The sequence below is a fragment of the Pagrus major genome, chromosome 23 (genome assembly GCF_040436345.1).
Source record: "Pagrus major chromosome 23, Pma_NU_1.0".
Lineage (NCBI taxonomy): Eukaryota > Metazoa > Chordata > Actinopteri > Spariformes > Sparidae > Pagrus > Pagrus major.
The window spans coordinates 15,117,552-15,132,285 of record NC_133237.1 but is presented as its reverse complement, the minus strand read 5'-3'; the positions used below and the strand labels follow the sequence as shown (position 1 = coordinate 15,132,285).

Sequence of the window (14,734 nt, the reverse complement as noted above, 5' to 3'; positions counted from 1 at the left end):
TGTCTGAGCACCTTTACCCCAAAAACATAAGAATTTCTCACTGCAGTGTGTTTCCAACATGAAACCTGTTTTGCCCGTCGATTTCCATTTAAACAGTTAAAAATGTGTGACATTTGTCCTGCCTCTCCTCCAGGGATGACTTTAATATCAAGGTCCTCCAGGCGTTTGTGGAGCTTCACGAGTTTGCAGACCTCAACCTTGTACAAGCCTTAAGGTGAGTTGACAACCGAAAACAGCTCTGAATTACAAAATATGCAAGAATCTGTGTTGGTGTGGGTGTATCCCCACTGGTTAGAAGTTGAAATATGATCAAGGACGTCCAGTTTGAGTCTCACATTTTTTACTGTAGTTTAAAGACATCAACAAACTGTGTAGTTGATTAAAATAGCACTGGGCCTTTCAACTCACAACATCTGCAAACATTTTAATTTTAAAGAGGAGTTTTTTGTGTGTTTGCCCAAACAGAACTTGTAGTAGTTGTGTGTACACACTCTCAAACACAATCAATAAAATCTATTTTCAAATTAAATCACTGGTAAACTATTCCCCAATCTCAAATGTGTTAATTTTTTTGGTAACCCCTATGAATTATCTCACAAACCCCTTGGAGCTTGGAGATTGAGAACTAATTATTCATATATATCACAAGAGAGGATTTTGTGACAAATTTCAGCATTGAATCAGTTGTCACGAGTTAAAAAGTAGAATTACGTCTTGTATGTAAGAAAGTAACATGCCAGAGCTTCTGCTGTGACAGATGAGGCTGTGTTGCAGCCAAAGTTGAGTCAGCTTCAACTTATTTGCAGATGACGCTGTCTTTTTATACCTCACATTCTTGTGAGCCCAACAGCTCCGGAACACCTCGAGGGAATTTCTTCCAATTTGGCACATAGGTCCACTTGGACTCAAGGGTGAATTGACTGAAATATCGTGTTCAAAGGTCAAGGTCTCTGTGACCTGAGTACCAGTTTCACCATGTTGTACCTTGTATGATATGTGATATAAATAATAACCCTTCTTCTCAATAAGGCTGCTCCGTAGCTCCTTTCCTTTCCTAATGTTATTGTAAAAGGAGACAACAGAGACATAAAGGGTTTGTGACTGTAATATACAATTGCATCAGTATTTCATGTCCTGTCATCATATGTGTCTCTCTCTGCTTCTGCTGTTGTAGGCAGTTTCTGTGGAGCTTTAGACTTCCTGGCGAAGCCCAGAAGATTGATCGTATGATGGAGGCGTTTGCCTCCAGGTACTGCCAATGCAATCCCGGCGTCTTCCAGTCCACAGGTACCACACACACACACACACACACACAGACACACACACACACACACAGCAGCAGATATATGAGTCAGAGTCATCCAGACAGTCCAGAACAGATACTAGGGGCCAGCCAGACCACCTCGCTCTCAGATCAATGCTTCTTCTGACTGTCTGTCTCCTCCCACTAGACAGCTGGGCCTGTTTGGGCTGTATAAATCAGCGCTGGAGATTTTCCTAAAACACGGGAGAATATGAGAACTCTCTCTGACTACACCGACATCAGCTTTCAGAAAATTTGATGGTTTATTCTCGATCTAATCTTGACCAGACCAACGTGGTTAGCAGCTTGCTCACTTATCGCGGTGTAATTGCTATTTGTGTCTCCAGCAGTGATAATGAAATTGATCACCAGTCAATAGTGGTCATTAGTGCAGTCTTTTTCCGTCATCTCCTGCTCTTGTTAACGGAACGAGCGTTGAGGAGGACACAGGTGACAGCTCAGGTCATGAATATTGATGTGGTGCAGTGGTGACACAGCCAGACTTAGTTATTGGTCATCTCTCTGTACCGGGGCGCTCATGGTTGTAAATTACAGTGCAGGGGATGTTGACTGGGGCAGTTAGTGTGTGGATGGATGGGGTAGAGGATGGCACGCAGGAGTTATGATGTCGAGTCGCAAGAGCAGTGGATCATGGATTTGAATGTGTGACTTCATTGCATCATGGCCTTGGAGGGCACCATGACTGTGTGTGTGACCCAGAACACGGAGCTCTTTGTTGATTAAATTCTCCTTTTTATTACACAGAGTCCTAAATTTGGTGGTGAGGAAATCTCATGATGGACTGCTGTCAAATTAATCATACATTGTTTGTGCTGTCATCTCAATGCAATTATAGTAAATGAAGGGAATAGCTTTGACTGCCACTTTAGAAATTATACATTTTAATGTGAGCTCACCTTTTTGTTTTACATTCAGATTTGAGGGAGACAAATTCTAGATTGTCGTCTTTCTATTATATCATCAATGATTGATTTTCTAGTAGAACCTGAAAATGAGCATATAAATAAATTCCACATAAATCCATAAATACTAAGCAAGAAAACATGTTGACACACACATACAGACATGGGCTCCTACTGTACAGTGACACTGTGTTATTACCTCCACAGACACCTGCTACGTCCTATCATTTGCTATCATTATGCTGAACACAAGCCTGCACAATCCCAACGTCAGAGACAAGCCCCCCGTGGAGCGCTTCATCTCGATGAACAGAGGGATCAATGAGGGGGGAGACCTCCCAGAGGAGCTACTCAGGGTGAGAGCTTTGACTTATTAGTGTGTTTGGCATGACAAATGTATCCAATGTAGCGTCTACAATTACATTTTGTTGGTAAAACATGCATTAAAACACTACTGCAACAATTAAAAGTGTGCAGTAGGGCTTTAATTAGATGCTGTTTTATGTTCTAGCACACCAAAAAGAAACCTGTAGGAATTTCTCCTCCATGCAGAGCAGAGAGTCATGCCTCACTAATTGAGATATCTGCAGTTCAGCAGAATTAGATCTTCTCCCTAGATACTGATGCTAATGATCATCTGCGGTCTCTCAAAGAAAAGCACCTAAAAACAAAATGATCTACCCACACAGTGAAGGCTGACGGCTGAATCAAAGTGCCCTTGGCTTCATTTAAGTAGAAATAACACTTTGTTAAAGAGTCTCTCAGCTCCCAGAGTCGTTGAGGTATGAATCTTTGTTTCAGACACTGAAATAGAGTCTGTCAATGTCTTGTCTGATGCACCGTTAAACTGAAGGCTGGGTTGAATGTTTGGATGATGGGGGGAGAAGTGTTCATGCTTTTCCAACATTCTCTTTTTCTGTTTTCTTTCTCTGTGCAGAATTTATACGACAGCATCAAGAGCGAACCCTTCAAGATCCCAGAGGATGATGGGAACGACCTGACGCACACGTTCTTCAACCCAGACAGGGAGGGCTGGCTTCTCAAATTAGGTTAGTGTGTGTCTCCGCACATTCTCCTGCCGAGGGAATGCAAGACATCCTGGATGACTTTATTTGGTTACTCCACCACTTTTTCTCGCTACAACCGGGGCTTTATTCTCACAGCTGAGGAAGATCTCGAGGACAGAGTGAGGTTAATATCACTCGTGTTTTAGATGGCGTGAACCGGATTAGTTCATCGCTGGTTAAAATTAATACATGTCGAGTTGAAGTCAGATTTAAAGTGCTCGAAAGATCAACACTAGTGTATTTGAAGCCCTCACAGTGTGTAACAGATTAAGGTAAGACTCATGAATGTACCTGGGTAACATCAGGTGTTGGAACATATGCTGAAAAATGCTATTAAACTTTCATCTTTAAGTCCAGGGGCCAGATGCATTAAACTATCTGCGTTCACACAAAGCCAGATAAATGGATACTCACCCTTTTTGTCAATTTTACAAAGCTGTGTACACAGTATGTGTGGCTCTCTTCTTATAAAATCACAAAATGGATGTCAGCATGCCCTTAATCAACTTTTTGCTTATCTACAGGTGTGTTTCCACCTGTTTTTAAGTGCGTTTGTGCACAAAGTAACCTGAAAATGCCAAAAATCTAAAGAAATTATTGCCAAAAAAAGGTGGAAAAGTGTGTTTTTCAATAAAAGCAAAATGTGACAACATGCAATGGAAACAGACTTCATGAATAAATCATGACATGCATAAATAATGTGACGTAAACATCCGCTGAAGCGTCCACTCCATTTCGAGAGATGAAAAAAAATTACATTTTATGTGTGAGATTTGGTGCAGGCATGTTTTTTATTCCTGCATTGTTTACACATCTGGATACAGACTTGTAAAAAAACATCTTAGTGGAGTTTGGGAGGGAACACACACTGTAATTATTTGTTATGTGTGAGTTTGTGTGTGCGCGCCAGGGATTGAATGGGATTGTATGCTTTCCCAGTGAGGTAATACAGTTCTTGGTCTTGTTTTGCAAATTGTTCCTGTATGTTTACACGTGTTTTTGATTTGGACTTTCCGCCCTCGCTCTGCCGTTCACACTACATTAAAGATGTTAAGATGTATTATTGGACATAAAACTGTTTAAGAGCCTGGATACTGCTTGTCAAAGGTTAAAGGGCAATCTCACTGCAGGTGATCAGGTTTATTACTGTTTACACACACACACGCACACACACACACCTGGCTCTGACCTGCACATTCCTCTCACTCTGTGTAACGTCTCCGTCGTCTCATCAAACTAGTGAGTATGAATGCAAATAGCCCCATTGTGGCTCACAGACCTAACATGATTACATTCTAGTACGGTTTCCTCCCTGGAGCCATTTCCCTGCACCAGTTCTCACTATAATATTTCTAATTTGACTCTCTAAAAATAAACCCTGGAGGATGTGAAGGAATAAATGCCTTTTTTAGCAAATCTCTCTCTGCACTGAGCGGAAATTTGGCCACGCTAATTCAATAGCCAGAGTCTATTGAAATGTAAGGAAAAACCCGGGGCTATGGTAATTACATGTGGCCCGTATAGGCTCATGTGAGGCGCAACGGCACAGGAAACGCTGCAGTGAAAAGTGTTGTGTAAGGGATGGTTAGTGATGAGAGGAACTAATCAGGAATGTTAGGTCAGAGGACACGCACAGGAAGTCATCAGAAGGTGCTCGTGTGCACGTCTTCATGTTTTGGTTCGTGTTTTGAAGTGTGTGTAAGCTCAGGTTTGCATTTGAATGTGCCTTTCCCACAGTGATGGAAGGAAACTGAGTACATTTACTTAAGTACTGTAGTTAAGTACTACTCCACTACATTTCAGAGGGAAATATTGTACTAAAGTATTGTTACTTCATGTGTCTTGTTTGCACACAAGACACATGAAGAGCTTCCATTCTCAGTGTCTCAAGTTGCTACATTATACTTGTGTGTGTTGAATATTGGACCAGGACTGGCTTCTGAACTATTTGTGATGTGTGATTTTCAATTGGCAAAGAGAAAAGTTACGCTTTCAGCAATGAATGTCAAATTCCACAAATACATCGTTCTGCACAGTGAAGCTGAAACATTCAACTGTAGGAACAAGAAGAAAAACACACTTCTAACTGGAGGGCGACTTGAAGTAACATCTTCAGTGCAGGATAAAACAGGGATCTGAATACGTCCTCCATCACTGCTCTCTCACAGCCTTCACAAACACACCGTACATATGTCTCCCACCAGGAGAGCTTCCTCACTGTCTCAGCTTTACATCTCAGAGACAACTGGTGTTTTCCTCCAACACACGGCTCTGCAGTCGCTGCCAGAGGCCGAATTCTGCTTCAAACCAACACGTTTGTGCTCACTCACTGTCCCTCTTTGCTTTTTTTGGATGTAGTTTGCACAAGTTAACACGTGAGGTGGTGAACTTGCTCTGGGGTTTGGTGTGTGTGTGTGTGTGAGTGTTTGTACTTAAATGTCTGTGTCTACATGTGTGTTCCTTCAGGGTTGCTTCTGGTGCCACATTAGGTTCATATCAAGTGCTGCTTGAACCCCTCTCCTGAGAGCCAATGGGGTTTTATCTTGTTGCCTTTAAAAATGAAAAGGCAGGGTTAGTAATAATTTATCAGTTGTTTGATTCATCATTTAACTAAGCTCAGAGTTAGGAGAGATGGTGGTGGTTGATTGTAATCGCATGTGCAGTTCGCTTCAGTTTTCAGAAAGTCGAAGTGAACTTTCTCTTCAACCACAGCGGAGACGTACAGCAGCAGTTACCTGAAACACTGAGTTTAAAACATTTGGGAGCGCAGCTTTTTCCTTTTAAATAACTTTTGCCTCTGCGTTGCATCCTTTTTTAATCAGTTCAGCAATACAGATGATCTCATGTGGAGTTTTAGAGGCAACGCATCCAGAAAAACATTTTAAAAAGCCTGAAAACAAGCAAACAAAAAACTTTTCAATGGCGTGGACTGCATATTAATAGATTAAGTATTGATTTTTGTGTCTAATTGTCTCATGACATAATCATGTGGTTGACTTCTTCTAGAAGTCAACAATTACTCAGATTTGAGCACTTTATAATATCTATGTCAGTTTTAAAGTAAAGTGTGTGGGTGTGGGTCATATCCCTGCTCTTTTTCCTGATGGGAGGCAGCCAGTCTGTCACTGCGGCCTTTGTGTCACTTCCTGTCTCCTCTTCCTCTTCCTGTCAGGGGGCCGAGTGAAAACCTGGAAGAGAAGGTGGTTCATCCTGACGGACAACTGCCTCTACTACTTCGAATACACGACAGTGAGTGTCATGCTAAGATGATCGGTGAAGTGCCTCTTTGCAAGCATGTGTGCTGGTTTCTGTGTGTGTTTGTGGGCTGTTTAGGGTACATGACCCACTAGATTGAATGAAAATGGTCTTTGTTCCTTTTTGATGTCATAATTTATCATTTGAAAATGCATTTAAATGAATATTGTCTGGTTTCCAAATTCAGAGTGGACTACTTTCATCGTACAAATTGATAGCCACAAACGATGGACACAAACCAATCAGAGTTAGCTCAGGTCTTGCAAGAAAACCATTGGGATCAGCTAATGGGAGGGTTTTGGCTGATTTTATGATTCCTCACTTATTACAGTTACACTCTTCTAATGATTATCTCGAGTTACATGTTTGGACATGTTGCAGGTCAGTTTTCATATTCAGGTCACATAATGATGATGTCTTTAAAGAAACAGTCTCGAGGGAATTTTGGAGAATAAAGGGAAATTCAAAATGCCTGGATCCTGTTTCCACTTGCGGCTACTGTGGTTGCTGTTGACAAAACACTTTAATAACCTATTACATAATGGTCATCAGTTGTTGGTATTATAGCACAGCCCATGGGTCAGCCCTGTGTGGGAATAAAGAAAGTTGATTCCTCTGTATTTTCTTCTTAGTGTCCATGTGTGTTTGTGTTTGTCCGTCCGTGTCGCTTTCTTTGAGAATAAGCTTATGCGTGCATCAATGAAGATTTTTATCAGTGCCTCTGTGTCCCAGCTAGCTGCTACATCAGCACTGTCCTCTCTCTACCCTAGTATTATCCTTCAGGACACTATCATTATGTCCCGTCCTCTGGTCTGACTGCTCCACACATTATCTGCTCTGTTAAAGAGCAGCGAGGATGAGGGGAGGGGGAAAACAAGGTTGATTTCAATGCTAGCACAACATGTCACAGAGGATTTTATTCTCTTTTCCCTCCCCCCTTAACTCACACACACACAAACACACACTCCTCTACTCTCCACTTCCCTTGCTCTGTCTGCGTCTTCTTGCCTTTTTCCTTCTTTTCTATATTCTTTCTTGTTTGCTTCCTTCTTACTTTCAGTTGCTCTGTCTCTCATTGTATGTACTTGGTTGTTTTTCTGCCTCATCTCATGTTTCTCCTTGTCATCCCTCTCTCCTTTAGGACAAGGAGCCTCGTGGGATCATCCCACTGGAGAATCTCAGCATCAGGGAGGTGGAGGAGCCAAGGAAACCTGTGAGTGCTGCCTCATTAGAGACCTCAGCCTTAGATCATACGTCACAGATATTTTCTCATCTGTTACTGTGTTCGTTTGATGTTTACATCTAATTATCTCACATTATTGACGCCCTGCTCTTTGTCCCTTCTCCAGAACTGTTTTGAGCTCTATAACCCCAATCATAAGGGCCAGGTGATCAAAGCCTGCAAGACTGAGGCGGATGGGCGTGTTGTCGAGGGCAACCATGTGGTGTACAGGATATCAGCACCCACCCAGGAAGAGAAAGAGGAGTGGATTAAATCCATCAAGTAAGACTCTTCACAAAAACACTTACAACAACAGTTCTGGTTCATGTTTATTCCCTCTTTTTGCTGGGAATTGGCTGATTTTTCCACGCTGCGTCGTAACCTCCTTAAGACACCACCAAGTTAAACCACAACTTTACACTTCAGATTCAAAATACGTAATATAACATGTTCATAAGTGAGCGTTAAAGGTGCCAGTAGGGGGATTTTGTTATTTTCAGGCAGGCTAGCTGTTTTAAGATTTCCTGAATTGTTGTAATCTGTTTCTAGTGGTTGCGGTGCTAAAACAAACTTGTGTCAGTGAGACTTTTATTAGTTCAAGTAAGCTCTGTTATGTGTTAGACAGACTCGTATAGTATGTAAAGGAAGGAATAGCTGGACAACCGGTTAGCTTCGCTTAGCACAAGGACTGGAAACACTCGTTTCATCTCACTCTCAATAAGAAGGCAAAGAAACGTATTTTCCCAAACCATCCAACTACGCCTTTAATAAAGCTTCGTAAAGATATAATATGTCACATTTCAGCATTGACATGTCTAAAAACAACAAGATCTTTTTTTTTTGTATATTTTGTTAACTTACTATGTCCCAAATATTTACAGCAATGTTCAAGCCCAGAGAAACCGCAATTTTACTTAAGTTGCTGGTGGGTTTCATTTGGCTGCCTGTCGCTGTAATTTCCCAGAGAGTCAGAGAGTGAGGAAGGAAGTCTGTGAATAAATGTAACTTTAATAAAACTTTAAAACATTACCTTATCTGTGAACATTTCTGCCTGGGTCATGTCAGGTGGATTTTCATCAGCAATGGTAGTGGTTTACCAATGAACACTCCCATGATCCCACACTACTTACGTCTTTTGAGAGATCCATAGCGGTAGAAATGACATACTGTGCATTTAAATCAAGCCTAAATGACGATATGTGCCAGAGTTAAAAGTGCATTTTCTCCTTCTTGATGGATGGGTTGACTTCATGAGCTGATTACAGTGAAAAAGCTGCCAGCTGCCAAGATAAACCTTTCAAAAACATTTGATGTAGAAAATGTAGATCTTTTGTTTGGTACTAAATGGTGTTTTGGAGTATAAGAACAATGCAGAAGACACCCAAGAGACATACTGATGTGGATCTTCGAAACACCTCAATCTACTACTCGAGTGTGTCATTACAATAGTTTATATAAACAGCAAAACAGACAATGAAAGTGTGGTTTCTTTCTGTCAGATACCATACACAGCTCCCAGTAATGATAACCTTGCTGTCAGTGACCTAAATGTTGCTCTGTAATCGCCTGCATAGAAGATGGTGCAATGTCAAAGAGAGTTGGCTCAGCAGAACAGAGCACTTCTATACTGTAATATAGTGCAACCACCCCCCTCTCCCTCCTCCTCCTCCTTAGAGTATGCACTGGGGAAATGATGGAGGATTAGTCACTGCTTATAGCACCCCGGGGGTGAGCCAGCAAACCTATCCAGGAGAGCCAGCTCCAAACTGGGCTGACACTTTTGCAGCCACGGAGGCTAACGAGCCGCAGCTTGCACTTAACCAGAGGGGTCCAAGAAGAGTCGGGGTCTGGGGAGATAAAAAGGCGCTTTATGGAAATGATGGTTTTCCCCCTCTTCTAAAGTAGAGATGATCACAGAGGCGGCACTGTATCTGCTTATCTTGAGTCACAAACATACAGACCCAGATGATGGTGGCCCAACTGGGTCAATGAAGAAAGTAGGTTGTAGTATGTCTTTTTTATATTTCGTTTCCCAATGTAATTAAATATATTAAATTTTTATTCTTAAGGACAGAAATGGAGGAAATGTCTTATTAGTCACGGGAGCCGCGCTTGGATTTGATCTACAATAGAGTTTTTGTTTCATGAAATTGGGTTGTGCAAAATGACAATGAGCCGTATGAAAGAGCGGGATAGTCATCATACACAGATTCATTCTTCAGCGCGTGGCGTTGTAAAGGGAATCAGAGATATCCGCAGTGGGGGGTTGAGCCTCTTCTTGCTTTGTGCTGGTGCTAACAGGATTTAGCAGCCGTGAAACTGGGCTCCTCAGTAGAGCCCAAATGGCTTCCTGACTCACTGGCTCTCATTGTGCGCTGCCTCGCCATCGCTCTAGAGGGGAGCCGGAGAACGCAGAAGAGTCAATAATCTTGGGCGCCATTGTTCGGCAACCTTCAGACCTACAAACCTGCAGAATAGCGAGAGTTTGTCATTGTGCGTTTTACTACGAGTTCTGGAGGAGGTTCCAGCAAACTGGAGTACCAAGAAAAACTTGGGAGGGGGGGGGGGGGGTTGCTCTTCAGAAACCATGGAAACCAAACTAGGTCACTGCACAAACTTTGTTCTTTTTTTTTTTTTTTTGATCTAGTTAAGGCAGGGGTTTGTATAAATGTGCCTACATTTCCATATCAAAGATGCTCGAGACCCTCCTCTCATGTGGCCTTATTATTTATTTCATTGCTGTCCTTTGATTGGCTTCTTCTCCAGGGCCAGCATTAGCAGAGATCCCTTCTACGACATGTTGGCAACCAGGAAGAGACGCATCGCCAACAAGAAGTGAAGAGGGACAATCTTCTCAACCTCCATCGCCTCCATCTTTCTCTCCTTGCATTCACAACGGACATGACTGTCAACCCCAGAAAAGAGTTTGAGCGTCAGTTTCACCCCTGGACTGTCCACGAGTCATGTGCACTTGCTGTGGAGACATGAGGGGACGGCGGAGCTCCAGAAAACTCAGATATATGGACTTGACTCTTGCATGGAGCAGCACATGAAGAACTAACCAGCCAGTTTGTTTCTCCTCCATCTCATACACCCCCCCCCCCCCCCCCACCTCCCCCTCTCATGATCATAACTTGTTTCTAAGTCTCCCTAAAGCACAACTGCCATGTTTCAGGTGCACATGCATGCATGTGGGTTATTATAGACCAATATGTTTGTGTTTGTGTGTGTGTATGCAGCAGTGTGCATGCTATCAGTGCACACAGCATCTACAGTATGGGTGCATAAGTCATACAAGCGTTCCCTCCACTGTGCTTTATGAAAAAAAGTTGTAATTCAAAATCAGAGTTCAGGTGTGTGGTCGACTACACAGGGACGTTTGGAGGAAGGAGGGTGTGAAGAGGAGACAGTATAACCTCACCTGGACCATGTCGTCATCTCACTCTGGTGCTGAATTCTTCTCTACAGGTGCCATACGACTGAAGCCCTGCTCAGAGTAACCTCAGAAAACAGCGCCGGCTTACATTTAGGTTCCTAGCAAAGCATTACAGTCTTGAGTCAGCTGGGCTGATTTCATTTATTTGTGTGGAGCAGAGAATTTTTGAAATGTGCATACTTTTTTATTTTAGTTGAGTAGAAAATGAGCTTTTGCCCGGGCTTGAGATGAAACTTCCTCTGTGGACTTGTAAGTTATAATCCTTAAGATTTGGAGACACCTGAGTTTAATGGTGTTGACAGCGAGTGCAGTTTAACACTACGGCAAACCCTCCTCCCTGGTGTATCACTTTACAGTGCAGCCAAACAAACTCACATTGTTTTGATAAAGATTGCAACAATAATCTGATTTCATGCTGCTGCTGAGGTAATCTGCTCCATTACCTCTTTTAAAATTTGAAAATGACCGTTGTGTTGCTTTGTACACATATTATTAAAGAATTATCTCGGTCGGTGCTAACGTCAGTGACAAATACAACTAATTTTCATTGACAAAATCACAATAAAAGCCACCCCATGTTTCACAGTTCAACGTTTTTAATAACAAATGTTGGGTTTACTTTGGCAGTAACTTGATACTGCTCTTGTAGGGCTGTAGGGTAAAGAACAGTAAACGATGAGGCCGATATCTATGATATGGAATTATAAGCGATGCGTGAATGCATTGTTTCCTTTGAACCCCTTAAAAGATTTAAAGGTCCCATATTATGCTCATTTTCAGTTTCCTGCCTTTTATTTTGCGTTTCTTAAACATGTTTTATTGTTAAAACTCATACTGTCCATTGCTGCAGCGCCGCTATTCACTCCCGGTCTGAACACTCCATTTTAGGCCCTCCTCTCCAAAAGCCCAGTCTGCTCTGATTGGTCAGCTCACACGGGCCTGAGCAGGCATCACCTATCATGTTTTTCGCATCAGCTCTGTCGCTGTTTTTAAACCTGCTTTATAATCACAAGTCAGGAAATATCACTTTCAACAATATGGGACATTTAAACCCAGCAGTGGGATGGCCACTACCAATGAAAACAAGTAATTAAAGGGGTATTTACAAAATTTAAAAGCATTAATTACCTATTGTACCCCAATATCACCCCATTTCCTGTCACTCTTCAGCTACAGCCAAAAAATGTAAAAGAAAAAAAAAAGGGTGACTATCAAAATCTTAAGGATTTTAACTTAAAAATCAAAACTTTCCTTTGAGAAAGTCTTTTCAGTCTACTGGGTAGGTTTTATTTTCTGGCTGTGTAATGGCCCAGTAGGGTACCAGTCCGATTAAGCTTTTTTTTCTTCTTCTTGTCTATGACCTATGTCAGTGAAGGTCGATGTACTGTTGTGATGTTTGCATTTGGTTTGTAATCCTAAAGATCCTTGCTTGCTTTTGTGTTCCTCTTTAAAAGTATATAAATATAACCGGCTATCATTTTGTATTTATTTTCGTTCGTGAAATGGTTTAATACTACCTGTAAATGTTAAAACAACGTATGCTTAAGTTATGTATGTATATATAATGTATAGGTTTCTGGTCTCTTTGTTGTAGTATGCACACTCTGTGTAACATGTTTGAGCCTATACAGGCAGAAAGTTTGCATCAGCAGTTTGGGGTCTTCTTTACAAAAAAGCCTTAAACATAATCATAAGAAAAACATAATAACGATCATGATCATGATGAAGATGAAGAGGAGGTGGAGAATATTGGTCAATAACTGTGATGATTCTGTTAAAAAGCCATGATTTATGAATGAAAAAGATGGGTGTATTTTGCGATGATGATGATAAAGATTATAGTGAAAATGATGTTCGATGTTAATGACGATGATTATAGTGAAGTAATATCAGTGATGATGATGATGATGATGATACTATCATTGATGATGATGTCAAAAGCTATAAACACCAGTAGTTTTCTATGTGATTGTAAAATATAATGAAAGCCTTGTGGTCAGGGCAGAATATTATCTTCTACCGCCCGGTGTGGGCTTATAGTTACATTAACTTTTATATTCTCTGTAAAAGCTATTGGTCACGTTGTACATTACGTGTATCTATATAAAGTCTACATAAAGCTTATACAGTGGATGTATGGTGTATTTATTATTGATGCTTGTTTTGACCTACATATTTGCATAAGTAATGAGCTCTCATTAATGAATTATACAGATAGTTCTCGTGACAAGCCCTCTGAATGTAAACGGTGTCATCCTCAGACATGCAGAGCGAAGGGGTTTGTAATTCAAGGCCATGGTAAACGAACAGGAAGTAGAACAGGAAAGGTAAAGGAAAACATGTGGAGTCCCTGTGAGGAATCTGAGTGGGAGAGAAGATGTGGAGCAGGACGACTGGGCAGAGAGCGCCCTCTACTGTTTTTTTTATCTTAACATGGTGAGAAATAAGAAATATAAGTTTATAAGTGCCAGCTACATCATTTGAATGATTGCAGATGGTTGGATTAAGAGCTAAACTAAAGGCAGCCCTGCAGAAATAGTTTTTCATTATATCTTAAGCACATTTTCAGAAAAATTGGTTTGAGTTCTCACGACATTCAGCACAATTTCGGCATAATTTTATGCTGACGAGCACGAAACAAAGTCACCTAATCCAAATACACCAATTTATTGGATACACAACCCAACTGTTCTGCCATAAAGTCTTCATGATGTTCAGTTTTTGTTGACACTATCACAAAGGGCTTAATTTAATGAGATGTAATAGCACTGAGGTCATAGTTGGTGATCAAACACATAATTTGCCTAAAACAGGGACTTTAAAACAACATCATGGAACGTTTTCCCCTTAAAATAACAGTTTCAAATTCATGTTGATGGCAGTGTCTTGTAATATGGTGAATGGTGTCTCTGTCTCAGCAATTTAAAGGAATGACAGTATCGTCCATTTTGACCACACAGCCACTCGATTGAAATATGAAAGTGTGAAAGTTCATACTGTAGATTTATGAATTTCGAAAATTATTTTTAGAGAATCATGATTTTTATTTGACAATTTTGCCGAAGCAACTGAGAAAAACCTGCAGAACAAAAAAAGAGCCAGCACTGCCTCCCTGTGGACAAATATAGCATCACTGTGTGAATGAAACTCCAGGCTGTTTGGTCTGACGGCAGACATTTATTTTACAGATGAATTCTCCTCAGTGTAGCTAAATCTAGACCGTCACTCAGATCAAAACCACTTCATATGCAGCACCATCTTTACATCAAATCCTACCATGAATTCATATAATGTCCAACAACTGTACATATTTTATAAAAAAATCTATATAAAACAAATCTGTGTGATCTCAGCTGGTTCAGGCTGGATGTGTTATTGTACCTAGGTCTCTCTTGAGACCACAAAGTCCTCCTTTAATGGCACATTTGATAACATCTGAATCATGTCTTACTGTGTTTTTGTCTTTTTTTCATACAGTTAGGAGACAAAACAGCATCCCAAGAGAGACACACAAGGCAACAAGCAAAC

General features: G+C 41.1%; 1 protein-coding gene across 1 annotated transcript in view; it reads left to right on the top strand.

Moving 5' to 3' along the window:
• Positions 1–13,330, top strand: part of cyth3b (cytohesin 3b) — a 38,349-nt gene extending 25,019 nt beyond the window's left edge. Inside the window, exons 6-13 of the mRNA XM_073495106.1 lie at positions 134–214; positions 1,175–1,287; positions 2,434–2,582; positions 3,164–3,275; positions 6,466–6,542; positions 7,690–7,761; positions 7,898–8,052; positions 10,537–13,330. Of these exons, the coding sequence (XP_073351207.1) occupies positions 134–214; positions 1,175–1,287; positions 2,434–2,582; positions 3,164–3,275; positions 6,466–6,542; positions 7,690–7,761; positions 7,898–8,052; positions 10,537–10,609 (832 nt within the window). The 3' untranslated portion in view covers positions 10,610–13,330. The remainder of the gene's footprint in view (positions 1–133; positions 215–1,174; positions 1,288–2,433; positions 2,583–3,163; positions 3,276–6,465; positions 6,543–7,689; positions 7,762–7,897; positions 8,053–10,536) is intronic.
• The last annotated feature ends 1,404 nt before the right edge of the window (positions 13,331–14,734 follow it).